Source organism: Chrysochloris asiatica, unplaced genomic scaffold (genome assembly GCF_000296735.1).
Source record: "Chrysochloris asiatica unplaced genomic scaffold, ChrAsi1.0 scaffold00016, whole genome shotgun sequence".
NCBI classification, from domain to species: Eukaryota; Metazoa; Chordata; class Mammalia; order Afrosoricida; family Chrysochloridae; genus Chrysochloris; species Chrysochloris asiatica.
In genome coordinates, this window is record NW_006408534.1 from 5,508,616 (window position 1) to 5,523,275 (window position 14,660).

General features: G+C 42.3%; 1 protein-coding gene across 1 annotated transcript in view; it reads left to right on the forward strand.

Annotated features, from left to right (window-relative positions):
- XDH (xanthine dehydrogenase) overlaps positions 1–14,660 on the forward strand; it is a 73,936-nt gene that overhangs the window by 34,509 nt on the left and 24,767 nt on the right. The window contains exons 15-20 of the mRNA XM_006835277.1: positions 345–519; positions 3,824–3,907; positions 5,943–6,112; positions 9,105–9,228; positions 11,464–11,583; positions 12,235–12,331. Of these exons, the coding sequence (XP_006835340.1) occupies positions 345–519; positions 3,824–3,907; positions 5,943–6,112; positions 9,105–9,228; positions 11,464–11,583; positions 12,235–12,331 (770 nt within the window). The remainder of the gene's footprint in view (positions 1–344; positions 520–3,823; positions 3,908–5,942; positions 6,113–9,104; positions 9,229–11,463; positions 11,584–12,234; positions 12,332–14,660) is intronic.

The following is a 14,660-nucleotide window of genomic DNA, read 5'->3' on the forward strand; positions in this document are numbered from 1 at the left end:
GCCTTCCAACCTTCTAAGTATTCCTTTATATGCGGTTCAGAGTTCTGGGACCAGCCCCTGAGCCTGCTTGGTCAGGTATTCTGTGTTGTTGTTGGCGGAGCTCTCTGCTATACATCCACCCGATCCGCCATCTTGTTTGTTCTCCCCCCTCTGTCCTTTTAAAGCTAAGGAAAATAAGAGTCAAGGAGGCTACATAACTTGCCTCAAAATGTGTAACTAAAAGTATCTGAGCCCAACTTTAAATGGAGGTTTGTGTGACTCTGAGGCCCTGCACACCATCGCTCCACATAAGTTGGCTTCTGGGGGTGGATGGGTGTGCTCATCTATTGCCTACTTTCTGGCAGGTTATGGAATGAGGAGCTGCTGCAGGAAGTATGTGCAGGCCTGGCAGAGGAACTGCATCTGCCACCAGATGCCCCTGGAGGTATGGTGGAGTTCCGGCGGACTCTCACCCTCAGCTTCTTCTTCAAGTTCTACCTGACAGTGCTTCAGAAGCTGGGCAAAGAGGACTCAGATGATGTGAGTGAAGGGGCCGGGCCAGGCATTCTCTGCAACACTCTCATTTGGGGATTTAAGAAGCAGGTCTGGGTGGATCTGCGGGCACTGTTGATCTGGGTTGTAAACTTGCTCCTCACCCCTGGGAGCCTCAGGACAAGGGAGTGGAGACCAGAGTCATGGTCCAGAGAGCCACCAGAGATTGACGTTAACCAGTCGGCTGGGAGTCACAGCCCTGGGCTGGGAGTTGGGGGATGTGGGCTCTTTTCTGGCCATCTGAACTTGACTATGCCTCAGCTGTGTAATCTGCAAAATGGTCTGGGAGATCAGAGGACTACTAAGAGCCGTTTTACTAGTGTAGCTGATACAACTGTGGTCTTGTAGGTTAAAATAGGACTGCAGAATGTGATGGAGAAAGCAGGTCTGCTAAAACCAAGAAGACCCGTGGTCCCTGCAGGGATGTGTATTCAGGAGAGGCCACTAGCAGAGCTGGAGCACAGTGACTGGCATTTGTATAGCACCAATCATCAGCTGGAGTCCTGGTGTGGCGTTATGGGTTAATGCGCCAGACTGCAAAGCCCCTTGAACTGCAAGGTTGGCAGTTCAAGCTCACCAGCTAGTCCTCGGAAACCCCATACAGAGTTGCTGTGGGTCGGAACCAACTCCACGGCACTTAACATAACAACAACAATGATCAGTTAATAGAGCCCTGGTGGTTAAGTGGCCAAAGTGTTGGGCTGCTAACAACAAGGTTGACAGCTCAGCAGTTCAAACCCACTAGCCACTCTGCAGGATAAAGATGAGACTGTCTGCTCCCGTGAAGGTTTACAGTCTCAGAAACCCTAAGACAGTTCTACTCTGTCCTATAGGGTCACAATGAGGTAGAACCAACTTGATGCCAGTGGGTTGTCATCAGCAAGGACTAGCCCAAATGGTTAACATTCTTGTTACTAACCAAAAGACTGCAGGTTTGAGGACACCCCCAGAGGCACCTTGGGAGAAAGACCTAGTGATCTACTGCTAAGAAAAGCAGTCACTGAAAGCCCTCTGGAGCACACATCTAATGTGATTCTCATGGGGTTGCACAGATTCAGAACTCACTTGACTTTAATTATCAAAGGCTAAAACTGAGCTACCCACTAGAGGGCAGTCTAGTGTGGGACAGAACACCATGAGTAAAGGCAAACCTAGGAGTCCTGGTGTGGCGCTATAGAATTTAAGTACTGGACCATGAGGTCCAGTTTGAACTGCAGGATTGATGATTCAAACCCACCAACTGCTCCTTGGAAACCCTAAACAGAGTCGCTATTAGTCAGAACCACTCCATGGCACCTAACAACAACAAACAACAGGAGGCCAGTCTACATTCAGTATCCAATTGAGGTTTAACAAGACCTAAGATGGAGTTGGAGCTCTGGTAGCGTAGTGGCTATGAATTGGGCTGCGAACCTTAAGGTCAGCGGTTCGAAACTACCAGCCGCTCCGCAGGAGAAAGATGAGGCTTTCTACTCCCGTAAAGATTTACACCCTCGGAAACCCTGTACAGGGTCGCTATGGGTCGGAACCGATTCGACGGCACTTAACAACAACAACAACAACAAGATGGAGTGCTGGTGTGGTACTGTAGGATACTTATCCTGTACTGGACTGTTAGATGCAAGGTTGATGGTTCAAACCCACGAGTCACTCCTCAGAAATCCTATATAGAGTTACTATAAGTTGGAACCTACTTGTTCAACTGCTAATGAAAAGTTAGTGGTTTGAGCCCACCAGCTGCTCTGTGTGAGAAAGATCTGGCCGTCAGCTTCTGTAAAGATCCACAGCCCTGGAAACCCTATAGGTAGTTCTACTCTGTCCTCATAGGTTTGCTAGATGTTGGAATTGACTTGATCAAGGCCAAAGGTTTGAATATTTTTAGTGTGACAGGTAAAAAGATGGTGTATGAAGGCAGCACAGAGAGAAAGCTTCACAGATACTAGGATAAGAGAGCTAAATCCCTTCTTCAAAAGCAATCTTTTTTTCTGATTATAAATATGGACTTAGTTTAGAGCGTTTAAAAATGTTATTGTTAAATGCATTTGAGTGGGTTCCAACTCATAGCAAACCTGTATAAGGTTTCCGAGGAGCAATGGGTGAGTTTTAACTACCAACTTAGAGTTATATAAAGAAAAACATAGACATTACCCCTACTCTCAGTTCCCAGGAGTTTTGGTGTGGTGCTATAAAATAAGTGCTGCACCACTAACAACACAGTTGGTGGTTCAAGCCCACAAGCCACTCCTTGAAAACCCTATATAGGGTTACTATGAATTGGAACTGACTTGATGGCACTTAACAACAACTCAGTTCCCGGAGAAAACCACTCTCAATATTTCAGTTTTATTCCTCTGAACCCATTTCCTACATTTATCTGTCCATTTGCATGCGGTTTTGTGTCTACTCACTGTGTCTCTTTTTATCTTTTCTTCCATCCATCTAATAGTCCATTTGTGATCTTCTATGTATTGATGTGGGTGTATCTATAGCTAAACAGATTTGGGATTGTGCTGCATTGAAAAAGATATCAATTTCTATCAAGTAAGTGGGTTCTGACTCATGGTGACCCCATGTATGTCAGAGTAGAATTGTGCTCCATAAAGTTTTCGAGGATGTGACCTTTCAGAAGCAGCTCGCCAGCCTTTTGTCTGAGGTGGCTGTGAGTGGATTTGAACCTCCAACCTTTGGGTTAGCAACTGAGTGTATTGTCATTTGTGCCCTCCAAATACTCAGTGCTGCTTGTAGTGTTGTTTTAAGTGTGTTGAGTCGTTTCCAACTCATAGTGACTCTATATAAGGTTTATGAGGTGCAGCTGGTGGGTTTAAAACTGCAGACCTTGTGGTTCACAGTCCTGTGCTAATCCTACAGCACCGCACTAGGATTCCCAGTGCTGCTTGTGGAATTGTATATGTCTCTTTCTCGGTTAAGATTACATCTTAAACATTTCCCATATTGTTAAAATATTTTCTGCAGGATTGAGGAGGGCAAAGGAGACTTCCTCAGAAAGGATAGGGAGAAGTATGCTCCCAAAGGAGAGAGTAGCATGTATACATTTAGAAGAGAGAGAAACAGCAGGGTGAAGGGATAGTTGAAGCTGAAGTTGAAAGTGTTATTAAATACTTAGCTCTCAGAGCCCACGATGGATGTTGAGAAAAATCTAACTAGTAGACAAAGGAGTGCAAAATGAGAAGAGGAGGGAAACAACTGTCACTTTTATCACTTGAGGATTACAAAGGAAGGTAATAGCAATAGCAGTATAGTCATGTTTGCCTCTGCTGTCTTGTCTCCACAGAAATGCCTCAAACTGGACCCCACCTTCGCCAGTGCCACTTTACTCTTTCAGAAAGATCCCCCTGCCAACGTCCAACTCTTCCAAGTGAGTACCAGACAGTGTGTGGCTACATTTTCCTGAATGGCCAATGATGCTAATTATTGGAGAATGATAAATGTAAATGTTATATAAGTGTATAAAGCTCCTCATCCTGTGGAAAGTATCCAGTGAAGAAAATTGGAATCATATTGATGTCAGTATAGATATCTTCCCCTTTCTCTCTTGGGACAGACTCTTTTCATCACTTCCTCCTTAAATAAAGATGATATTTTCACCTTATCTTTTGTGTCCTCTCTTTAGGACTAATGCATTAGTGCCAGACGTCCTCTTCAGCTCTTCCTTCTTTCTTTCTTTCCTTCCTTCCTTCCCCTTTCTCCCTCTTTTTCTTAACCAATGGCAATCTTTTTTGTGTATATATATGACCATTTTATTGTAGTTTGAATGAAAGTTCACAGAGAAAATGAGCTTCCCATTCAACAATTTATATACATATTGTTTCAAGATATAAGCTGTAAATCCCCTCAATATGACAACATTCTTCCAACTGGGCTCCCTGTTTACTATTATTACTGGCCCTTCTTTCCTGTCCCTTCCTGCCTTCTGAACTGTTTTGGGTCAAATGCTGCCCGATGGGTCTTGTATGTATTGTTCTGAGGAATACTTTCCTCAAAGATGTTGCTGTTCACTATATAGGCCTATTGTTTGACTGAAAGGTCATCCACAGGGGTGGGTTCAATTCCAGGTTTGAGGGGTGTCTAAGGGCAATAGTCTTGGGGTTCCACTAGACTCTGTCAGATAAGTAAGTCTGTTTTTTCTTTTTTATGATTTTGAATTTTGTTCTCTAATTTTCTCTCACACTAAGACATTCTATTGTCATGTCAGTCAGAGCCATCAGTAGTGGCAGCTGGGCACCATCTAGTTCTTCTGGTCTGTGGTTTGTGTGGGCCATTAGTTCTTTAGACTCATTGTTTCCTTGAGTCTTTCATTTTCTTCCTTCTTCTGTGCTCCAGACAAGGAAAGACCAATAGTTACATCCTAGATGGAAAGCTTTTAAGACCCTAGCCATTAACCCACCAAAGTAGGATGTAGAACATTATAATTGTGGACTATGTTATGCAAATTGACCTTGAAGTCCCCTGAAACTATGTACTCTGAATGCATCCAATCTTATCTGAGAAGCTAATCAGGGCCAGGCCTGGTTAGTACTTGGATGGGAGACCACCTTGGAATACCAGGTGCTGTAGACTTTTGGAGTCTTGGTGTAGCACTGCAGGATAATGTGCTGGACTGCAAGATCAGTTTGAACTGCAAAGTTGGCAGTTCAAACCCACCAGCTGCCCCTCAGAAACCCTGTACAGGGTCTCTATGGGCCAGAACCGACTTGATAGCACTTAACAATAACAAAAACATATATTTTTAAATGTACCCACATATGTCATCTCATTCCTGTTCCTCTTGCATATCTGCCTATGGATCTACTTGTAAATTATGTTTGTTATTACTGCTATTGTAGGATTATGTAAGTAATATTGTTGTTATTGTTAAGTGTTGTCCAGTCAGTTACAACTCATAACAACCCTGTATAGGGTTTCCGAGGAGTGGCTGGTGAGTTTGAACGACTAACCATGCAAGAACATAGCATATTTCTGTATCCAAGGAGCTCTGGTAGCGTAGTGGTTACGAATCGGGCTGCGAACCTTAAGGTCAGCGGTTCAAAACTACCAGCCGCTCCGCGGGAGAAAGATGAGGCTTTCTACTCCCGTAAAGATTTACACCCTCGGAAACCCTGTACAGGGTCGCTATGGGTCGGACCCGACTCGATGGCACTTAACAACAACAACAGCCCTCTTTTGTGTGTTCCTTTATGCAAGATACTATGCAGTGACCCTATGACCACCATAATCAATTACTTCTTACATGACTTTCTGTTTCCTTCTGCTCAGTGCTGCTACTGCCCTGTCCAGCCTTACTCTTAGGTTTGCTCTGTGGTCTGGCCTGAAGCTCGCCACAGTTACCCCCAAGGCCTCTAGGGGGCAGTGTTCCCAGCAGCTCAAACTGACTTTTGACCATGTTGTTCTAGGAAGTGCCCAAGGGTCAGTCTTTGGAGGACATGGTGGGCCGGCCCCTACCACACTTGGCTGCCTCCATGCAGGCCTCTGGGGAGGCCGTGTACTGTGACGACATTCCTCGCTATGAAAATGAGCTATCACTCCGACTGGTCACCAGCACCCAGGCGCATGCCAAGATCAAGTGAGTGTAGGAAGGGGAGGAGGGGGTCTGGGACCACCAAAAGGCTTTGTGCCTCTAGCCAGGCACTGAAGACAGAAAAATACAAAGGCTTCTTCAGACTTTAGGGCAGAAGATAGCACAGGTACCTTTGAATATCACAGTCTGGAGAGAAGCAGAAGAAGGTAGCGCCCCAAAGGTGCTTCAGGGAGAAAAGGGTGAAGTTGGAGGCCAGATTGGGAAAGACCTAATGCACTAAATGGGAAGATCATAAGAGTATTTGGCCCAAAGAGCAGTTAGCAGAACAAGGGTAGATTTGCATTGTAGATATTGTGCTAATACTTAAATGCCAAATTTCAGGAGAACTTGAGTCCTACTCAACCACGATGTTCAATTCGGACAGACCTGAGTTTGAATCCCTGCTCCAGTACTTAGTAACTTTGGCCTTGGCCTGTGTGTTTAAGCTCCCAAGGCCCTCGTCTATGACAGGGTGCTGCTTTGATTCCTAATGGAGTATGCAAAGCCCTTAGCACAGAACAGTCACTCAGACATGAATGTTGAACTTAGAGCCTGAACGGCAGGGATTTGCTACTTTGGTTATTATTGGGTGCTGTTGAGTTGATTTTTGACTCATAGCGACCTCATGTGACTGAGTTGAACTATCCCATAGGGTTTTCTTGGTTGTAATCTTTACTAGAACAGCTTGCCAGGTGGATCTGAACAGTCAACCTTTTGGTTAGCAGCCTAGTATTTAACTGTTGCGCCACCAGGGCACTTTAATAATAACAATCCCTAAGGAGCTCTGGAAGCGTAGTGGTTACGAATCGGGCTGCGAACTGCAAGGTCAGCAGTTCAAAACTACCAGCTGTTCCGTGGGAGAAAGATGAGGTGTTCTGCTCCTGTAAAGATTTACTCCACGGCACACAGCCACCACCAATATCCATCACATTTACTATTTGCCACATTCTTGTTTACAGCATTTTACATATATTGTTGTTGTGTTTAAGTGCCGTCGAGTCGGTTCCGACCCACAGCAACCCTGTATAAGGTTTCCAAGGAGTGACTTGGTGAGCTTGAACTGCTCACTGACTTTGCGATTCAAGCCAGTTTTGCTGTCCAGAGCCTTAACCACAGCTCCACACCAGGACTACATTTATTACACATCTTAGTTCAGTAATAATATTAATCCCTAACATTCATGTTGCTTATTATTTGCCATATTCTTATTTAGTTTTACATATATTAGCTCAGTTATCCCTCAGAACAACCCTGATATTATCTCCACATTCTCCTTGAGGAAACCAAGGTGCAGGCAAGATAAAATCACTTGCCTTGGGTCACACAGCTGGTAAGAGGCAGAGCTGGTGTTTGAAGCCAAACAACATTAGCAACTGTGTTATGCTTCCTCCAGGTGGTAAGGACAGAGAACTGTGAGTTCTATTTCCTAGTAAGCATTGGATACTTGCCCTGCCAAACAGAGCATCTTGGGAAAAACCTCCCTCAGGCCATGGCATGGAATAGGAATCAGAGTGTTGATCTTTTGTCTGCCTGATGATCCTAGCCTAGAGAATGGTGTACAAATGCAGATAAAATTTAGCAAACTCTTCCAGGTCTATGGGAGAGAAAAAAAGAAAAGAAAAACACACATGCTTAAATTGATATGGTTGCCAGGTATATGGCAAAATTCATTTGGCTCTGCCCTTGGCTGGAGCCTGTACTGACATAGTGTGAGCATCATGGCTTCCACTGCCTACACTCAAACAACTTTGTGCCATCTAAGCAATGTCTGAACACGTGTAGGAAGATGGGTAGACTTCATCATAATTGCAGCAACCTGGCAGTATGGCCGAGCAGTAATGGTCCTAAAGTGGCTACTCTTCACACCTGCTAAAGCAGTTTTGGTGTTGAGCCGATTCTGACTCGTGGTAACCACATGTATGTCAGAGTAGCACTGTGCTCAAACGGATTTTCAGTGCTTCATTTTTCTGAAGTAGATCTCCTGACCTTTCTTCTGAGGTGCCTCTGAGTGAGCTTGAACCTCCAGCCTTTGGTTAACATCTGAACACATCAGCCGTTTGCATCACCAAGGGACTCCCTTGTACTTTATTTCAATTTTAATCCCAGTTATGTTGCTTTCTGGTCATGTGACTTTGGACAAAGGATTCAACTTCCCTGTGCTTGATTTCCGTAAATGTAACATGAGAATAATGATAACTGCTTTGTGGGGTTCTTGTGAGGATTTAGTTGTTTGGAAAGTGGTTGATACTTCATAGCAGTTTTTATACCTTTTCCCAAGATGCCTCTGCTCTATTTCCCTGGGTGGGCATTGACCAGAGTGATCAGGGCATGGTTTAGATTACTGTAATTGATGATCTCTTCCAGACTCCTCCCTTTGAGGTCTGGATTGCCTAATTATGCCTGGGATGCCCTTCCATGCTTGAATAGCACCATTAGTGTGACATGGGAAACTTGTCTGTGTGCAAACATTGAAAGGCCATTGGATCTGTGATCTAGCAAGGGACCCATTGTGCTGATTTTCAGTGGGAGTTAGCTGGGTGATAGGAGTTTTAGCTGGTGCTCTCTAGAGTAAATGCTCACTAGAATTCATTCCATTTTACTTGGAACAAGCTCCATAGGGTCCTGTTTTACAGTCTAAAATGCTTAGTGGTGCTGTAGGATAAGCACTGGCCTACTTACTGAAAGGTTGGCAGTTCAAACTCACCAGTCGCTCCTTGGAAACCTATACAGGGTCACTATAAGTTGGAACCAGCTCAGCGGTATTTAGCAACAATGGCAACATGCGTAGTAGCATTCAACAGAGTACTCTGTACATGAGAAGCATTTGAGCAGTGTTTGCAGAACAGGGTAGAATGGAATCAAAAGGAATCTAGTAGAAGGTGGAGACAGGAAGAATTAGGGTGGAGGGAAACTGAGCAGGATGAAGCCTTTGTTGTCCAATCAGGTGACGAGTCTGCTGTACTGTAATGCTGACCCCTCATTGTGCCCTTTCTTGCAGGTCCATAGATACTTCAGAAGCTCAGAAGGTCCCTGGGTTTGTTTGCTTCCTCTCAGCTGGTGATATTCCTGGGAGTAATGTAACTGGGATTTGTAATGATGAAACAGTCTTTGCGATGGATAAGGTAAGACTTGGATTTAATCTCCTCCATATGAATGAAATGAAATCAATATTTAAATTTCAACATTTGCTCATTCTTCCACATGCCTAATCTTGAATGGATTATACATTTGCAAATATATTGCAGCCATCATACAACTGGCCAATATTAAGGACAATTGGTAAAGGGATAGAATATGCCTGGCAGTATTTTTAAATTTAATTTCTATTTGTTTGTGTATTTAATTGATGACTGCTGTTTTTACGTAATAGGATGACTCCAAATTTTGTTGTCATTAAAACAAGGCTAATGATTGTACTTGAATTTGCAATCTTGTTCTTAAGGGTATATTAAACCCCTCTATTAAAAAAAACTGAACAAAACAAAGCAGAAAGGACTCCTGATATGGTGCTGTAGGATAAGCAGTGAACTCCTAACCATAGGTTGGCAGTTCAAACCCATCAGCTGATCCTTGGGTATTTAAGAACAACATTAAAAAAAAACAAACAAGGAGGAATGCATTAAACAAACTAAGCAGACAATAAATCACAATATTACCACTGTGTGTACTGATATTTCACTTTTATGAAAGTTTATCTGTTGATCTCAAATACATGGAATTCCAACCCCTGAAAGTTTCTAGGCATTCAAGATGTTGCTGTTAGGTGCCATCGAGTCGGTTCTGACTCATAGTGATCCTATGCACAACAGAATGGAACACTGCTTGGTCTTGTGCCAATCTCACAATCATTGTTACTGCCACATGCCAATCCATCTCCTTTTCTTTTTCTGACCCTCCACTTTATCAAGCATGATGTCCTTCTCCAGGGACTAATCCCTCCTGATAATATGTCCAAACTATGAGAGATTAAGGCTGGCCATCCTGACTTCTAAGGAGTATTCTGGTTGTACTTCATCAAACAAGATAGCTTTACAAAAATCCATCAACTTTATTCATATGATCATTCCCAGTCACTTTATATTTCTAATTCAGATCAAATGTTGCAAATTAGAGTTGGGTAGGTGTTGCTTTGGGGCAAACTTACCTTATTATTTATAATGTAATCACTTTTACGCTTATAATGTAAAAGTGAAAGAGAGATCACAAAACCGTAAGCATGAGATACAGGAATTCCAGAAAAAGAACTCGATAGAACAACTGCTCTACAACTTCAAGAGTCTTTGAGAGCTTTGCTGGCACTTTAGTTAGTAAGAGTTAGCTTGGTTCATGAACCATTGCACTAACCACTCAATAAGTTAATTGGTCCTTAGAGATATTTATCAGACATTTGTATATAAGGCATTGTTTCCTTTTGTCATAAACAACATATTACAAAGAGAAGTTGTATTTGTTAATTGCCATCAAGTGGTTCTGACTCATAGTGACCCTGTATAGGGTTTCCAAGGAGCAACTGGTGGGTTTGAACATCCAGCCTTGTGGTTCAAACTGACCTTGCAGTCCAGTGCTTATCCTACAGTGCCATGCCACAAACCTCATATTACAAAGAGATAGGTTGGACAAAAATCTTTTTGCTGTTTATTTAAGGATGCGGGACAAGAATTTTCTCTGAAGGGGGTCCAATTAGCTTTGATGGCAAGTGGATGATTAAAATTAGTATTCTATAAATCTTGAAAAAAAAACCCACGTTTATGGATATTTAAGTTTGAGAACCAGAATTTGGAAGCTACTGCTTTGGGGGCACCTAGACATGATTGCTGACTTTGAGAATTTTCAGTGTATATCTGGGAAGTAGATCATAGAAGACAGGGTTTGGTGGAAAGAACATGAAACTGAGAGTTAGGACCTAAGATCAAGTGTGACTCTGCCTTCTGAGTTTGAATCTCTTCATATGAAGAACAAGAGGGTTGGAATTGATCCAGGTTGACAAATGTACGTCACGGTGCCATCCCTCTCGTTCTGCTCACGATAGGTATCCTTAATCAATCAACATATTCTGTCTGGTGCTGCCCCTTAACTGACTGCCAGTACTAAATAATCAGAATTGGCCCTTGAGATAAAATTTGTTTGCTAACCCAATACTCATACGATGTCAGCTCTATAGATTCTATATGCTTACAATGAGGCATAAAGCTCCAGTAAATAATATGAGGAAATTAAAAGACCTCAGGACATTCCTAAAATATGACTTAATAGGAGATTGTGCAGACAGGGACTTTTGTTGCCTTCTAGAACAATCTAAAATAATTTGATTTATGAGGAACTCAGTTATGTTTTTAATAATCTGGCTCTGTACCTAGGTAACTTGTATTGGACACATCATTGGTGCTGTGGTCGCCGATACCCCAGAACATGCACAAAGAGCAGCTCAAAGAGTGAAAATCATCTACGAAGAACTTCCAGCCATTATCACAATTGAGGTAACTGACAGTGGGTTGTCTTTGCAAAACAGTGAGCTCCCTGTTCCTACAGATACATTCATTAGGGTGTGCTATAAATTTATACGCAGGTGGCTGGCAATCAAAAGATTGGGGATTCGAGTATGCCCACAGGTGTCTTGGAAAAAAGTCTTAGTGATCTATTTCTGAAAAATCCTTCACTGAAACCCTATGGAGCATGGTTTTACTTTAACGTAATGGGGTTGCCATGAATCAGAATGGAGTTAATGTAACTGGTTTTGTTTTTTAAAGATTTGAGCACCAACTGAAGACTTGATGCTGTTGTTGTTGTTAAGTGTCTTCGAGTTGGTTCTGACCCATAGTGACCCTGTATAGGGTTTCCAAGGAGTGGCTGGTGAGCTTGAACTGCTGGCCTTGCAGTTTAAACTGACATTGCAGTCCAGCGCATTAACCCACAGCGCCAAATCCCTTCAAGTACTGAGCTGCTGTGATCCTATGAAACCTTCTCCATAGTGACCCTAGGAGAGTTTACTTTAATCCTATATATGAAGTTAATAGAGGCTCATCTGTGAGAAGAGAGAGGCAATAGTTCATAGAGCTTCTTTTTCCTCAATCATAAATCACTGCTCTCACCCTGAAAGACAAATTGCTGAAGTTTTTTTTTATTCTTAGGATGCTATAAAGAACAACTCCTTTTATGAACCTGAACGGAAGATTGAGAAAGGAGACCTCAAGAAAGGGTTTGCTGAAGCAGATAACGTTGTTTCAGGTACAACTGCACCACATGGCTGTGAGGATGGGCCAACTCTGGGATGGTAGGGAAGTTCTGGCTTTAAAATTAAATTCAAAGAAGAGGTCTACTTTGAAGCCAGGACAAGGGAAGTGATTTCCTAACCTAGAATACAAAGCATCTGTCTTGGTGTGGTGCTTTAGGATAAACACTGGACTGCTAACCACAAAGTTGACAGTTCAAACTCACCAGCTGCACCTTTGAAACCCAATGTAGGATTGTTATGAGTCAAACTGATTGGACGATACTTAACAACAACATTAACAGAAATAACACAAGTAAATGGTTTTAGCAAACAGAAACTTATCTTCTCACAGCTTATTATTGTTGTTGCTAAATGCTGTTGAGTCGGTTCCGACTCATATCAATCCTTTAGGGGTTCTAAGGAGCAACTAATGAGTTTGAACTGCTGACCCTGTGGTTCAAATGGCTTTGCAGTCCAGTGCATTAACCCACAGAGCCACACAGGCTAAAATTTTGAATTCAGCAGCCTGGCTCGGTTGTTGTTGTGTTGTTAGGTGTCATTGACTCAGTACCGGCTCATAGCAATCCTGTGCACCACAGAATGAAACACTGCCCAGTCCTGCACAACCTCACAATCCTTGCTTGAGCCCATTGCTACTGCCACTGTGCCAATCCATCTCATTTGCAGGGGGTCTTCCTTTTTTTCTCCGACTTTCCACTTTACCAAGCATGATGTCCTTCTCCAGGAACTGGTCCTTCCCAATAATATGTCCTAAGTTTGACAGATAAAAGTCTGGCCACTCTGATTTCCAAGAAGCATTCTGGCTGTATTTCTTCCAACACAGATTTGTTTGTTCTTTTGACAGTCCATGGTACTTATAATGTTCTCCTCCAAAACCATAATTCAAATACATCAATTCTACTATGGGTCCTGCATTAATTTTCCCAGTTTCACATGCATATGAGATTATTGTGATTATGGTCAGGCACACATTAGTCCTCAAACTGATATCTTTGCTCTTCAACACTTTAAAGAGATCTTGTGCAGCAGATTTGCTTAATGCAATATAGCATTTGATTTCCTTACTGCTATTTTCATGAGTGTTGATGGTTGATCCAAGCAAAATGAAGTCTTTGACAACTTCAATCTTTTACCTATTTATATGGATGTTATTTATTGGTCCAGTGGTGAGGATTTTTCTTTTCTTTACATTGAGGTGCAACACATAGTGAAGGCTGTGGTTTTTGATCTTCATTGGTAAATATTTTAAGTCCTCTTCACTTTCAGCAAGCAAGGTTGTATCATCTGCATATTGCAGGTTAATAATGAGTTTTCCTCTGTTCTGATGCCACATTCTTCTTTATATTATCAAGCTTCTCAGATTACTTGCTCAGCATACAGATCGAATAAGTATGATGAAAGAATACACCACTGGTGTACACCTTTCCTAATTTTAAACTATCCGGTGTCCCCTTGTTCTGTTCGAACAACTGCCTGTTCTCTCTACAGGTCCCTCATGAGCACAATTAAGTGTTGTAGAATACTCATTCTCCACAATGTTGTCCATAGCTTGTCATGATCCACACAATCTAAAGCATTTGTGAGTCAATAAAGTACAGGTAAGGTAGCTACGAATCGGAACCGATTCCACGGCACATAACCACAACAACAAGCAGCAACTTTCTGGTATTCTCTGCTTTCAGTCAAGATCCATCTGATGCCAGCAATGACATCCCTCGTTCCATCTGGCTTGAACCTCTGGCAGTTCTCTGTTAATGTATGGTTGCAACTGTTTTTGAAGTATCTTTAGCAACAGTTTACTTGCATGCAATATTAATGATAATGTCCATTGATTTTGACATTACATTGAGTCGCCTCTATTTCTTTTGGACACAAATATGGATCTCTTCCAATTAGTTGTCCAGGTAACTGTCTTCCAAATTTCTTGTCATAGATGAGTGAGTGCCTCAGTGCTACATCAGTTTGTTGAAATAGTTCAATTTTTATTTCATCAATTCCCAGAGTTTTGTTCTTTGCCAGTGCTTTCAGTGTACCTTGTACTTCTTCCTTTAGGATCTTTGACTCTAGAGCATATTGACTCTTGAAATGGTTAAACATCTACATTTCTTTTTGGTACAGTGACTCTGTGTATCCCTTCCATCTTCTTTTGATACTTTTTGTACATCCAATATTTTGTCCATAGAATCCTTCAAAATTGTAAGTCCAAGCTTGAATTTTTTCTTTAGTTCCCTCAGCTTGAGAAATGCTGAGCATGTTCTTCCTTTTTGCTTTTTTAACTACAGGTCTTTGCACATTTCATTATAATATTTGACTTTGTCTTCT